Source organism: Amphibalanus amphitrite, unplaced genomic scaffold, assembly GCF_019059575.1.
Source record: "Amphibalanus amphitrite isolate SeventyFive unplaced genomic scaffold, NRLGWU_Aamphi_draft 000053F_arrow, whole genome shotgun sequence".
In the NCBI taxonomy this organism is placed as follows: Eukaryota; Metazoa; Arthropoda; class Thecostraca; order Balanomorpha; family Balanidae; genus Amphibalanus; species Amphibalanus amphitrite.
The window spans coordinates 1-14,746 of NW_024881549.1; the positions used below are offsets into that span (position 1 = coordinate 1).

The 14,746-nt window shown below is 46.9% G+C and overlaps 1 protein-coding gene across 3 annotated transcripts; it reads right to left on the reverse strand.

The window, feature by feature from the left end:
• Positions 1–502: 502 nt before the first annotated feature.
• LOC122377927 (heparan-sulfate 6-O-sulfotransferase 3-B-like) lies at positions 503–11,888 on the reverse strand. Of its 3 annotated transcripts, none has more exons than XM_043358538.1 (5): positions 11,756–11,888; positions 6,998–7,656; positions 6,341–6,493; positions 2,015–2,138; positions 503–1,528 (listed from the first exon to the last, which is right to left on the reverse strand). In XM_043358538.1, exons 2-5 carry the CDS (start codon positions 7,474–7,476, stop codon positions 998–1,000), a joined length of 1,287 nt encoding a protein of 428 aa, XP_043214473.1. In that variant the 5' UTR covers positions 7,477–7,656; positions 11,756–11,888; the 3' UTR covers positions 503–997. The 3 variants fall into 3 exon arrangements, with proteins under 3 accessions (XP_043214473.1, XP_043214475.1, XP_043214474.1); XM_043358540.1 differs by having other exon boundaries at positions 6,998–7,495; positions 11,756–11,885; XM_043358539.1 differs by lacking the exon at positions 11,756–11,888 and adding an exon at positions 10,358–10,403.
• Positions 11,889–14,746: the final 2,858 nt, after the last annotated feature.

The following is a 14,746-nucleotide window of genomic DNA, read 5'->3' on the forward strand; positions in this document are numbered from 1 at the left end:
CCCAACGGAGGACACCGGCCAGCCGAGCGCTGCCGGTACCGCCAGAACGGTCCACCCTATGCCCCGCTCCGCGCTACAAGCATTGTACGGTCGATGAAAGGCATATTCACACGGATATGTTGCACTGTGCTGGCCATGCCGGCGGGGGCGACACCTCGGTGCGATCCGACCGCCTGAGAGTCGACACGGCCGCACTCTGACGGTAATACAAACATGGTCCATACCGGGCCCGAGGGTTGTACAAAACACTCAATCGTTGTATGGATAAATGCTACCAAAATGAACGCCTCTGGGCGCCGGCTCAATGAAGTACACGGGGTGGCGGTGTGACTGCACTGTGCAGCGCTCGCAGGCCGCGAACAAGCTCAAAATCGAACACCCTGATGGCACACTCATAATGCGGAACACTTTATAAGACGAGTCACGACACCTAATGAGAAAATGATGATCTAAACTCCGACATTAAACCCCAACCCACGCAAAAATCACACCGCTTCTATCAGCAGCGGAAGTAGTATCAGCCATGCGAATTACAAATAGTAAAGTAGCTGATCACGTGGCCAAGCCTTAGGTGATTATAGAGAAACATTCAAAAACGGTACACTGATCCATAGAAAGTCCCGAGGCCAGTCATGAATAACAGCAGGGCCCGAGTTCGCCTGGTCACTCCAAGTCACCGCCTGAGCACGGGGCACGGTGGGTAGGTGGTGGGAGCGAACAGCCCACGTGCAGAGGTGAACACTGGTCGGCGGCCGACCGCGAGTATCAGAGAAGCAGCCTAAAATCTCCAGAGTTGCTCTCTGCCGGCATTCATAGCAGTATCGTGAGAGCTGAGTAGACCTGCATTCTTCCTAAAAAGCCCAAAGGCCGCACCGGTGAGCGAGTCGCTTTCAGAGCAGCAGCGATCGTGCGATGGATCGCATCACACCGACCAATCACCAGCGGCCCGGCGTCCTCACCGACCAATCAGCGCCGCGGCCACCACCAGGAGCGCCAATCACCGTCGCTGGTGCTCCAGTTCGGTCGAGCCTCGCTCGTCCACCGTGCCCAGGGCATCCATATGCTCGCGGAAGTGGTCGTCGGCGGCGCGTATCCGCTCGAAGCGCTCCTGCAGCAGCTGGCGCGCGTACTCGTACAGCTCGAGGTCGAGCGCGTTCCTGCGTCGCACCTCCTCCAGCTGCCCAGGCCGCAGGGCGCGCAGCGCGCTCTCCGCGTGCGTGCGGTTGTAGGCGGCAAACGCCGTCTGGAAGCGCAGCCCGAACAGCTGCTCGAACATGTACTGGCTGCGCGGCTGGTCCTCGGTCAGCCCGAAGAAGGCCATCTGGCGCAGGTTGGTCTTGGCGCTGGCCAACATGACCCTGTCGCGCTCGTCCGCCGACATGCCGGTGCCCGTGTAGCAGTTGACCAGGTGCAGGTCGGCCAGCATGCGTGTCTGCCGGTTGGCGGCCAGGTTCGAGTCGCAGCGCAGGAACTCGTTGAGCGAGACGCCGTACCAGTCCTCGCCGTCGTAGCAGTGTGGCAGCTCCGCCTGGGACCGGAGGGGGCACAGACGGTCAGACAAATCACTGTCAGTACTCAGCAAACAGTGCGGCAGCTCCAACTGAGACCGGAGGTGGAATTTCAGACGGTCAGACAAACAGAACGTATGTATATCGTTCCTTCTCAATAACCCAGGAAAGGAGGATATAAGGGAGCAGGCAAGACGAACAGAGTACTGTCCGTTTTTACACACAGACTACATATCTTCGTCATGTTTCGCCTCTGTCCATCACTAGTCTCGGTCCCGTTTCTATTCCTCAGTCCGTGCGTAGCCCGGACGGACGCCATGAGGCCATCTAATTTTCATCCTGTCCGGTCCCATATCTTTCCCAACCTACACCTGACTGACCTCTGTGGCGTCCCATCCCACCACTGACTTGGCGTCTCCCCACTACTGGCCACTCTTTACTAGCATCCCACCCAGTACACTGAACTTCATGGCGTTCCGTTCTCTCCCCACATCCACCACACTGACCTCTGTGGCGTCCCGTCCGCCGCACCAGTGCCGACTGGTGCTCCAGGTGGCGCCCCGCCGCACGTGCTTCCACTCGGACAGGTAGCGCTGCACCGGCTCCCGCAGCAGAGAGATGTAAAAATACCTGACACAAGACGGGGAATTGTAATTGTACGTCCACAAATCGGGATACGGACCGGACAAAGGCAGGCATATTGAAACATAATATTCCGTCACTATCCATTCTCAGAAAAGTCAAATGCTTCTCCTTCACGCCTCAAGCCCCCTGATCCGGCCTGGACGGCCGCATGTATCCCACATGGGTAGCTCCTCAGAAGCAGGCCCATCGCGAGGTGTGGCGACTGTTAGGGGGCTGGGCGGGCTGTCCATGTGACGGTATCAACCCCGGCAGCGCACCACGGTGGCCGGCCGCCGCCCATACCAATATCTGTCTGCCCTTAGAACCTATCATCCTTCCGGCTCTGCGAATAACAACTATTGAACAAATTGAATTAAAAAAAAATCACACAGAAGGCATTTACGAAAACAATGCGACTGAGGAATAATTGATATATGGATGTCGGAATTACCCATATAACCTGAATCAAAACGATTTTACATTTCGTCAAGCAGGTTAAATGAACCAGATCTGAATACCACTTTGTAAGATAATTGATTAGGCGTAATTAAAACCTCAATATGTAATTTAAGGTGGACAAAAAATTATATGAGCTCTTGGTATGAAAACAAACGTTTCAACCAACGTTTCAACACTACTCAGAAAAAACACATTCAAGGCCTGGCTACACTATGCGTTTTCTTCGTGCGTTTTTTGCGTGTTTGCGTGTTTTGCGTGATATCGTTCTAGAAAAAAGAACGATATTACGTTTTTGTGATGTTTTTCACCTTAAATTTTAGTTACATAAGAGTTATATTAGCTTTTGTACATAACCAAAGTAAAAATTATATTGTTTATAACTTTTTTCCTAGAACGATATTACGCAAAACACGCAAACACGCAAAAAACGCACGAAGAAAACGCATAGTGTAGCCAGGCCTCACTCATTTGTTTAACCATTGAACAAATGCCGAACGAGCCCAGGCTATTAGTGTTAATTAAAGTAGTAACATGAAATATCGCCTAGTTAATCTAGGCGATATTTCATGTTACTACTAGGCATCATCGATAGGTGGCGTGATTGTGGCCTAGCTGACAATTTTGTCACCTGACGCCGTAGTTATACGACTCGTGACTCCTTCAGATCCATAAGTGTTTTCATAGACGCAATTGTTCTCGTGCATTCCAATCGCACCCCGCCCCAAGTGCAAGGGATTCAACTTGTCACGGTTCGAGTGGCCTCATGCCGTATGGTGTGACAATGTGCGCACAACGTTAGCCTCGAACATTGGACTCAGCAAGCCATGCATACGACTTCACTAGTCGAGCATCTCATAAAGGGATCATAGACGTCAAACTATGAGATCTTCATCCGGACAGATGGGAGTGGGGAGACATTAAATGACAGCTAGCGTGAGTATCGATTACTATCCTGCCAACAACAGGCTCTTCACCGCTCAAGTGGCTTATCAGGAGCCACACCACCAGACTGATCCGAGGAGGTGCTGGCTTGGAATCTGTCTGTGTCCGACTGTCCTGGCCTTGTCCGGCAGAGGAGGGGCACGCCCCCAGGCTGGTATCGGGCACGGGTGTGTGAGAGCTCACGTGCCAGCACGGCCCAGTAACTGGTCCTATCGTACTCACCCCACATCACCTCAGACAGGTGACTGAGGGACGACCGACACTCACGGGCTAAAAATGGGCGGCATTGTTTGATCAAGTACTTAGCGACCGCGTAAAAGAAAACTGTCATCTCGTACGACAATAGCGCTAATGTGCGAGCTAATTGAACTCTTAAGTGGCAATAGTTGAAGGTAAGCAGTAAGCACTCATTGAAAGCAAATTGAAAGCAATAATCAAGGCGCTAGATACGGTGTCACGCAATCCAGCTTTATATCGTTTGATCTATGTTTCATTCTGTATGGAAAATATCACTTATTCCTTCTATCGACCAACAACAAAACACATATGAGCCGTTGACAACAAGAACACGTCGGAATAAAAACAATGAAGTCGTGGGCACCAACAGCTAAAATCGATAAGTTGGGAAATATTACTAGACTTGCCAGTGGAACAAAGAATAGAACGGCACATTGTCAGTCATTGGTCACCATGATATGACTTTAATTTTGAAAATCACCTCACGTTGATCCCTACGCCCTGTGTGGTCCTTTGAGCTACCCTGCTTTGAGCAGGTCGGAAGTGCTTTGTCATCATTACGTTTTTCGTTTGTTTCGTCATTTCAGTATTCTGAAATTTCACAGTTGTGCCTCCTCGATCTAAGCAAATGCTTTAATGCCTTCGACCATGAGCTTCTACTTCAAAAACTGGCTATGCAAGGGATCAAGACCTCCTGGTTTTCTGCCTTCTTTAGGGGACACACCCAGAGTACGTCGCTGTCCGATGGAGCCAGAGGCAGAGCGCTGTCGCAGCCGCTTCAAAATAACATCGGAGTGTTTCAAGGATCCATCCTGGGACTGTTCCTCTTTAAATTTTTTTTTTTCCAGCAACCTATCACTATCCACAGGGGACGCAACCGTTTTTCATTATGCGCACATTTTCACTCACGTTTTAGTGAGCGGCCGTACCGAAGACCTCAGCCCACTTACCCTCGCATAGAAGCTCTCGCATAGAAGCTTCACTCGCATCAATCAGTGATTGGTTTAGCCTTCACGCCCTCAAGCTGAACGCAAACAAAACACAGGTCATGGTATTTGGCAGTAGACAAAATTTACGGAAAGTACCTAACTTCAACATCTCCCTTCGTGAATCAGTTTTGCTGCAGCCAAGCGAGCAGATGAGGAATCAGGGTGTCGTCTTTGACAGCGCTCTGTCCTGGGAAGCACATGCGTCCGAGCTCAGCCGTCGGTGTACTGTCTTGTTGATTGGACTGTCTCATGCACGAAATTGTCTTCGGACCAGTGTGGCCAAATTGGTGATGTTGCGGGAAAAGTCACCCCCAATGAAAAGTATAATGACATCCTCAGAAATTTTAAAATAACATCATCACGACGTTTTTGTTGTGAAAGCATACCTAGTGTAGGAATACAGATTAAAAATGTTCCAATGTACGATTGGCACCGTCATACTCGTGCTGTCGCGCCTGCAATGTTGTTGTTTTTTTTTTTTTTACATCTTTAATGACAATATTTGGAGTTTCTTTTCTTTCCACCAGAGCTCGACGTCAGGCATAGTTTTCCACTTTACTTGTAAAAACTGCACCTAAAATGAGGCTGAAGACGATTTTTGTTTTGAAAATAGTGACATCCTCATACGACGTTTTTATACATCCCCCCCCCCCCTAACGCTAAACCAATTTGGCCACACTGCTTCGGACGGTGTCATTAACGTTCTCATAACAGCTCTTGTTGTGTCACGGATCAACTATTGTCTTACCGTGTACGGAAACGGGACTCAACTCAGAAAATTGCTATCGACTTCAGAAAATTCTGAACTTTGCCACTAGAGTGATTTTCGGGCGACGTAAATTTGACCACGTCTTGGACAAGCTCGACAAACTTGGTTGGCTGCCCCCAAAATCTGTGTCCGATTACTTGAAACTTACAATCGCCCACAAGGTCATGCATCACGGCGAGACAGAGGACCTCGCTGTCATGTTCGTTCCCAATCAACACTTTCGCGACAGCCCGGCAGGACTATATATCCTTCATCTACCACGACCGATACTTGAAACCGGTAAACGGCGTTTTGAGTACCGAGCTACGGCGCTTTTGAATACCCTCCGACATCAAATAGTGCATATGCCACCTGCCAGCTTCGCCCGGTCTGCCAGGGCTACGCTGAAGAATCACACCCTGTTACGCCGCTGACCAGCTGTACGAGTAGCCGATAGGTCTGTCAGTATGTCAGTTGTGCAGTTTGTTTTGTGCACATGCCTTATGTAGAGATAAGGCATGTGCACTTGCCTTATCTCTTGCAAGTGATAAGGCACTTGCAAGAGTGCACTTGCCATGTGCACTCTTATCCTTATGTAGAGATAAGAGATGTTGATAAGCTTTGTTGCGACCCCATGGATGACTGACGTTAGACGTATGGTGTTGAGTATGGTGTTGACTGTTGAGCGTTTTCCCCCACCTGAATGCTTGTTACCTATGACTCGGGTCTAAACCGTAATCGCTACGCTGTATGTGGAAGATTTGTGATGTCAATACAATTATACCATACAATTCTGCCCGGGACGCTGCCGTCGGGTGGCGGCGCGCACTGACCTGCGCTTGTGTCGGTCTCTCTCCAGCTGGTCCATAGCCTCATCCACACAGGCGGTCAGCTCTGTCCAGTCGGCGTGCAGGCCGCACCGCCAGCCAGTCGAGTAGCGGCTGAACAGCCACCGGCTGTCGCGGCCCGGCCGCAGACACTGGCATCTGGCGGTGACACGGAACACTAGCGTCACCACCGACCGCCGTCGGGCGCTCACCGCAACCACCAATCAGCGAACGGGCAATTGCTGGGACTCGTTAGGTACGTTAAATACTACATCCATTGTTTGTATTTGAACACTGGGAGGTGGATAAATGTTTCAAATAATATCCCTTCCGCTACCACACCTATTGGCACTTAAGTAACAGCACGTTATCATAAAACACGTAATTCAAAAACACGTAAACAACACCTCGAAAATATTTTGACCATTTTTTAAAGCCGAAAGTAATTGGATTTAATCTCGGAACAACGGCTAACTTTCAGTGGGCCACAAAAAAGTATTTTATAAAAGAAGTCTGCTGAATACTGTAAATGATTATACCTAGACCTTGGCAAAAACATTCACACCCCAAACCGTAATTAAAAACATTCGACCTGTCCCATTAGTGTGGAACTGGACATGACCCTCCAGCAAGCCTGACAGCGCCCCCGCTCCACCTCCTTACCGTTTCTTGCGGCGGTAGCAGACGCACGGCCGCTCCAGGTCCAGGTCGTGCACCAGGTGGCGGCCAAACTCAGTGCCACCCGTCTTCTGGATATGCAGGAACACCATGACGTCGTCCCCCGAGACGTCGAAGCGCACTCCCTCGCTGAGCAGCTGGTCGAAGCTGAGAGAGTCGGCAGCGGAGGGCAGCCGCGGACGGCCCTGCCGGTCGGCCAGCGGAGCGCCCGGCGGGCCGCCGGCGCCCAGACCGAGGCCGCCGCCGCCGCCGCCGCACGCGCCCGCCGGACACAGGTAGGCGAAGTAGACGATGGCCAGCGTACTGGCGGCGGCGGTCAGCAGGAGCAGCAGCCGCAGACAGCGCGTCCGCGACATGGGACGGCCCGCCTTCTCGGCGGCGGCGGTGGCGGCGGCGGCGGCGCGGTCGGCGGCGGGTGGCGGCAGCAGCGGCTCGGAATCGGTCTGGATGCCAACCTCAGTCATGCTCGGCGGTCCACGGCGGCTGCGGAGCACGGACAGCGGCCAGTGTCGGAGGGGGCGGAGGGGCGAGGCACAGAGCTGTGCCCGCGGCCAGTCTCGGCGGACGGCGGTCAGCGCGCGGGTCCGCTCCGCACGCTGGATGGTACTGACTCACAGGCTGGCAAGGCCACCGGACAGCTGACACTGCAAAACAAACGGTCTGTGTTTGTGTGTGGTGGAGTAGCCCACCCGACAGCCCGAGCCGACAGCCCTGAAAATTGACACGGAAGTGGCGCGTACTGTAGCCAGGGCGTGTTTAACCAACGCCGTGTTGGTGGTCTGTTTTCCGTGGAGTCCTGGGGGGGGGCACGTTTTTACAACCCCCCCCCCCCCTCCCGTCTAGGCCGGCTCCGGTAAGCGACATTAGAAAGTGTCGTAAAAAAGAGGAAGAAGGTACGTCGGGCATTTTTATGTCAGGTCAAAGGTCAGGTCAGCAGAGGTCATCAAAGGTCAAATTTCATCAAGTTTCGACATTTTCGACACAGTTGGGCATAAGTTAGGAATGAATAGAGATACAGTGCCGCGGAAAAAACGCAATCGATAGCGCTTTTAACGTTCCTTCTGTATTGCGCCCTCTGTTTTGACCTAAGATTAACGGTTTTGCATCCAGACTCCAGAGGGGAAAACAATATAAAAATTGACGCTTTATGGTGCATTTTTTTCTGTCATAGCATTTGACTGAAAAAATGACACGAAATTGAGTTTTTCGGCATCGTGTTCCTCTTGTCGAGACACGTCATATAAACTTTAATTCGAATTCGAAAGTTCGTTTTGAAAATTTGACCACAGGCCAAAGACATGAACTGACTGGAAAGGGGTATGGTGAATATCAGTCGATTCGTATTGTCAAGGTGAACACAAACAAGTTTTTCATCGCTCTTGTATGTCTCTATCAAAAGTTATCGTCAACAAACTGCTGGAGACCTTTCATGTCCTGGGATGACCTTAGGGGCTTATAGAGGGGTCATGGGTGGTAATATTCCGATTCAGTGTATCATGGTTAGGTCTTTCTTATTATTCCCTGAAAGTTTCAAAGCGAACGTTCAGTTAATGTAGTCATGGCGAGCATCGGAACATTTTTTGAGGTAAGATATGGGTCTGAAATTTTCACATGAGTAGAATAGATGCATGAAAAGATGTGCCAAAAATGGTGGCACAGAGGATATTGGCGAAAAATATGTGAAGCAAGAAAACACCCCTAGCATGGCGCAGATTAACCAGGTGAATGAGGACTGAAGGCTGATGCATAGTTTGATTCAAAAATGATCTTAATTTGGTGAAACGATGATCTATTGCAATTTCCATGATGAAAGAAAATAAGCAAATTTCTTTAGAACATTAACTTAATTCCAAAAAGCATCCTATAAGGTTGCTATCCAAATTACACAACTGCCAGTATCCCAAAAAGAATCGCAAGACATTTCATGCAATTATTTGCGGACGAAAATCAACATCACAGTAATATCGAACAATGCAGAGCACGGATATATCAATATAAAACAAAAGCAGGTTAACGTTAATCCGCACCCTATTCTAGGGGAGGGGGGAGAAAACCACCTCTGCCTGCTCTCGATAGCTACAGAAGTGACTAGTGGGTACCTAACGCAGATGTTGCGACCACTTTCCCTTCCCACAACCACTGTAAACATGATGACCAAAACAAATCAGTTCAGAGGTGATCAGAATTATTAAGATCAGCTGAAATCAATTCTGAAAATGAGTAGGTACGTAAAATCATTTTCCGGGATTCAAGGGCACAAAATGTTTTGCAGGAAGAAGTGATGCTTTTGCTAATAATTGTTCTTGGTGTGGAATTTCCATAAAGCACTAAGCAGTGTTGGTCAACTGCAGGCTCATATTGATATTGTGTTCAGTGTTGTATGGCCTTTCCCTGTGCTGGTGCAGGCTGCAGCATCGTCCAAACAAATTTATGCACTAGCCAGGGAAAAAATTACCATTTACTGCCAGTTTATGTTATCATATCACAAAAAAGGATGCTAAACTCTGTTAACAAAAACTCTAGGCCTTGTTCAGTGCTGGCTGGTACATATTTCCTGCCTGGGTGATGCAGGCCCCTAATGTGTTGCATCATCCTAAAAATGTGATCCTTTGCACTTTGCAGCTGAAGTTTTCTTGAAACAAATTAACAAAATTGAGAACAAAAAATCACTTTTATCACCCTGTAGGTCAACCTTCAAATCCAAATCTGCATAGGTATAAAAATACACGAGCTGTTGATCTGTTCAGTCACAGCGTTTTACAGAAAGGCAGGCTTAAGGCTGCCAGCTTGCTTTCTGCTTCTTATTTGGCAAATTCGTATTGTATGTGCAATTCAAGATCAACAATAAGATATCAGAACCACCAGCACTGCAGGCAGAAATGACCTGTCACTGGACACATTTTTAGCTGCAAAAATATGTGTTCATGATATTTTTTCGTAAAACTTCCACATTGGGTCAAACTAAGACTAGCAACTGTAAGGCTTGGCCAGGTTAGGTCAGGTCAGGTTATGCTATGTTGATTTCATTTTTTCAAGGCCCTATTTCATGGCATGATGCTACAACATGATACCCGTATCAGTGTATTGGGTTCTCATGGAAACATTGACATACTCGGACGCTTGCAGCACTGGAGCTACCAAGTTTGTAAATGCGAATTTGTCTAAAATCTGCACCAATGCCTACCATCATATAGCATAGTGCGATGCACTGAAGTGTCGCGCCAGGAAACATGGCCCTAGTTGAAAGCAGGGTAAAAGTATACATCAGGTCCGAGTGCCTGTTAAAAGATAAAGTTTTCACATTCTTACATTATTTGACATCCTGAATCCAAAAATGATACTTACATTTACTGGAAACGTGGAAAAAACACCAAATCACCAACCCATTTCACTACAATACCACCCGGCGGCATTAACACGCGACAAATGAAAAACGTGGGCGTTGTAGCGCTGCCATATGTGGATTGCTGCCAGTTCAGGGGAAATTTTAGGAACAGGGGTTTTGGGTGGGGAAAAGGAAAACGATACGAATGGTGTGATGAAAGTGACGTCATAATTACAAAAAAGGAACCTAACCTAACCTAACCTAACCTAACCTAACCTAACCTAGCCTAGCCTAGCCTAGCCTAACCTAACCTAACCTAACCTAACCTAACCTAACCTAACCTAACCTAACCTAACCTAACCTAACCTAACCTAACCTAACCTAACCTAACCTAACCTAACCTAACCTAACCTAACCTAACCTAACCTAACCTAACCTAACCTAACCTAACCTACTGATGTTTGCCTACCGGGGATAAGGAAAAAGTTACTTGCAGGAATAGATTGCAGGCAAGAGTAAATCAAATATTTTTAGGTTAAGTGGTCATGCATCAGGCTTCAGGCCTTCGGCCTGAAGCCAGATACATGACCACTTAACCTAAAAATATTTGATTTACTCTTGCCTGTAATCTCTCCTAAGGCATTGCCTTCGGCACTGCGCTGCTTCGCCGCGAGAAGTATTATGACGTCATTATTCACAGTTGAATAGCAACTGTTAGATATCATCCTTGATTTACTTGACCTTGGCCAGCTTTGCGCAAGTAATTGCCGCCCGGCACATTGCGATAGTGTGGAGCGTGTGGAGTTGGTGTGGAGTGCGGTAGCGATTTGCGGTAACTGTAAGTATTTCATAGGTGCTTTGATACTTGGTTCCAGAAGGAATAACTATCAGATATGAAATGAGGAGGTCAAAATACATCGTATAGTATGCTTTTCATAATCGGTTCGCCACTCGGACCTTATATATACTAATACCGAAAGCAGCCATAGCCCATAGCCCATACAGACTTGTCCGTTCAAAGATTTGTCCTGGAATGTCAAGGACCTTCTACTTATTACTTTATGAACCTGTGGTACCATGCTCATAGAAACAGATGCCGAACAGGAATACATTACACGAGTTGCAATGAAGCCTAACACCTCCACAATTATCATCATACCTATCTTGAAATCCCACAGCTATTTCAGCCTGGTAAAAAATAAATACGTCATACTTAGATAAAATCCTAATTTTGCCTTGGTGATGGGCGGCCAATGGCAAGACTTGAGACCACTGAACTCTATAATGCTTGAGACGCTGCTCCTAGCAGTTGATCTTCACCATGGAGCTCGCATTTTGCCAAGAGAAATTATAACCAGGCACCAACAAAAAAGCAAAAAAGAAATCGGTCCCACCCATGCCGCCCATGCCATACATACCTTTGAAATCTATTCAGGCATTTTTTGCATATAATTTATCAAAAAACAAAATAAAAAACAACAACTTGCAACAACCACAAATTTACGTGCATTATGTGGCGCACTTCCATATCAACCACCACGAAGCAGCTGCGCCGGATTGTTTTGTGACGCGTGCTGCAATATTGCTTCCATTTCCCCCTGTTTCAGAGGATCCCTTGCTTTTAGATTATTTTATGTCCGTTTTACACAGGCGCCTATGCATATGCATGCTGCATGCATATGCAGAACCATTCAAAGCCTCCAGAAACCTTGTGCAGCCCTTGGAAGCATGGGAATCTCAGACGCCGATGGGACAGTAGCGGCGGAACACCTTCAATTAATTAACCCGCGCCCCGTAGGGGGGGGGGGGGGGAGGCGAAACGCCCCCCCTGTCCTTTTCCGTCGATATCTCCTAAATGGCTAAAGATTTCGCCACCAAACTTTCAGGACCCCTCCGGGCATCAATTTTACATATTGTGACCAAACATTTTTCCAGAGGCTATGATAGGTTGGCCACAAATGACGTCAGAATGACGTCATGTTCTGCCATTTTCGACCGAAAAAAGATCTTCGCGAGAATTGAGCTGTCAGGCCTACAGCTTTGAAGATACAGAAAAATGATCAGACATCGAAGGTGAAGAATTGACAGGGCTACAAAACTGCTATCTCGGATTTTTGCCATTTTTGAGTTTTGACCCCCAAAAATCAAAAAAGCATTTTTTTTATATATTAGCCGAAAAATTCAAAAAGTTTTTTGATTTTTCGAAAAAGGAATATATGTGATAGTACCCACCGTGTTCTATCTACATACCAAATTTCAGATCGATATCTCGTTTTTTGGCCAAGTTATAGCGAAAAACCTGTTCAAAAATGATGACGTCAAATTTTTCAAACTCATTTTTTGGCAATTCTAGACCACGTATGGCAAAACAAAGACCACCATTAAACTCCCCGTGACGAGCTGCATCGAATCGATACCCATTTTATGCAAAAATATCGGCTTTGAAATTTGACTTAATTTGACCTGACCTTGACCTGACCTTAACCAAAACGTGACCTTAACTAGCCCCAAAGGCTGCCTGGCCCACATAATCGCATTTGTCACGTAAAATGGACCATAAAACATGCATCACACGACACTTTCGTATTGTGACCCCCCATGGTGACTTGACCTCTGGGGCATTCCACGATAGATCGTACCAGGCCCGTCACCCTCATCTCTCAGATTTTAATGAAAATCTGTCCTAGGGGTAATCATAGGCCCCAAAGACGCCTGGCAAAATATCAGACTTCTCAGATCAAAACTTTTTGAGTTATATAGCATTACATTTTTTTAACTTCGGTATGTAACGGTGAGTTTGATGGCCTTTAACTCAAGAACGGGTTAGGCAACCAACAAAAAGTAAACAACACTAAGCTTGCGATGAATCAAAAATTAATATTACTATTTAAATATTCCAAAGAAAAAATTTCATTGTTGAGCAAAAACCTTAATCTTTTTTCATTTGCCTCTAATGACTTTTGGGACCAAATTTTTTCACATTTTTATTTTTTCAAAATAATCTTCATGTCATTGCAAATCGACACGCAAAAAATTAGAAAGGTGTTCTTTCTATAAGTTCCTCATTTTCCCGCAAACAAAATGGGTTTCGGAGGGGTTGATAAGACCCCAGCACGCCGTTTCGCTTCTAATAGAGCTAGAGCCTCGCGGAAAAAACGAGCGTGTGTGCCGTTACAAGTCGCAGCGATTGGTACCCGATTTTAAGGTCTCAGGTTAACCGGTAGCGTCTGAGGTCAGGTCACGTGACTGAAGTTACGGGTTCGGTTTTTAGTAAATAACTTCGCAAAAAATGGCCGCAGAGCCGCGATTTTGGCATCATTGTGTTCGCCTAGCTCAGGTGCATCGAATGGTATACTTTTTGCTAGGGTGAGGTCAACTTAAGTAGTTGACCTCGGGTCAAGGTCAGGTCAGAGCCCCTCAGGTCACGAAGCTGGGCAAAGGGTATCATATGGCATATCATTCGATTCGGAAGGTCTTCCCGAGTCCATTGGTGGCTTTCCCGACTCTCTAGCTCAATTTGATCGGGAGTTATTGACGAAAAACTCGTACGACCCTAGTGACGTCATAAATGACGTCACGCAAGGTTAACAATGCAAAAGTAAAGCATTGGACTTTGCAAGGAGTGTATGAAATCAGGTTACCATGACGTTGGATAGTTTTAGATCATTCTCGGCGCCAAAATAACAGTATTTATATTTCCCCATTGATTAATAACAGTGATGTCACGTGACCGACCTGACCTCATGTAACCTTGAAAAATTCCCAGATATACAAGTTGTGAGACCTTTGGAGGACACCATGTATGCGTCCTGTAACTTTCATCTCGGACAGCTATGGTCATTGGCGTCCAAAACAATGTCAGAACCAAACAGCCTTTTTCACCCTCGCGCTTATAGGAAAGAGGGTTGAATGAACCCTCTTTTCACTTTTTTCAGATGACTCAGACTTAAATTGAAATTTCAGTAACCCGCGATGTCACTAGGCAGCTTTACCACGCCATTTGTAAGCTCCCCTCCCGAAATCACTATTCGAAACCGTTATCGTGACGTAAAATAAATACATTTATAGAAAGAACACCTTCCTAATTTTTTACATACTTCTTAACAATGAGCCAAATATTTTTTTGAAGAAATAAAAATTCAAAAAAATTTGGTCCCAAAGTCCAAAAAATACAAATGAAAGAAAACTCGATATGTCATATATCAAAAATAGCGTATTTTTCGAAATTTCAAAAATACATATTAATCTCTGTTTCATTGCAAGTTCAATGTTATATAACATTTGGCATTTGAATAATCCGTCTTAGAGTTACAGCCCGCCAAAACATAGCGCTGCAAAGCAAGATCCAAAAAATATTATACACCATAACTCAAAAAATACTTTGGTATCTGATAAGCCTGAAATTGTTA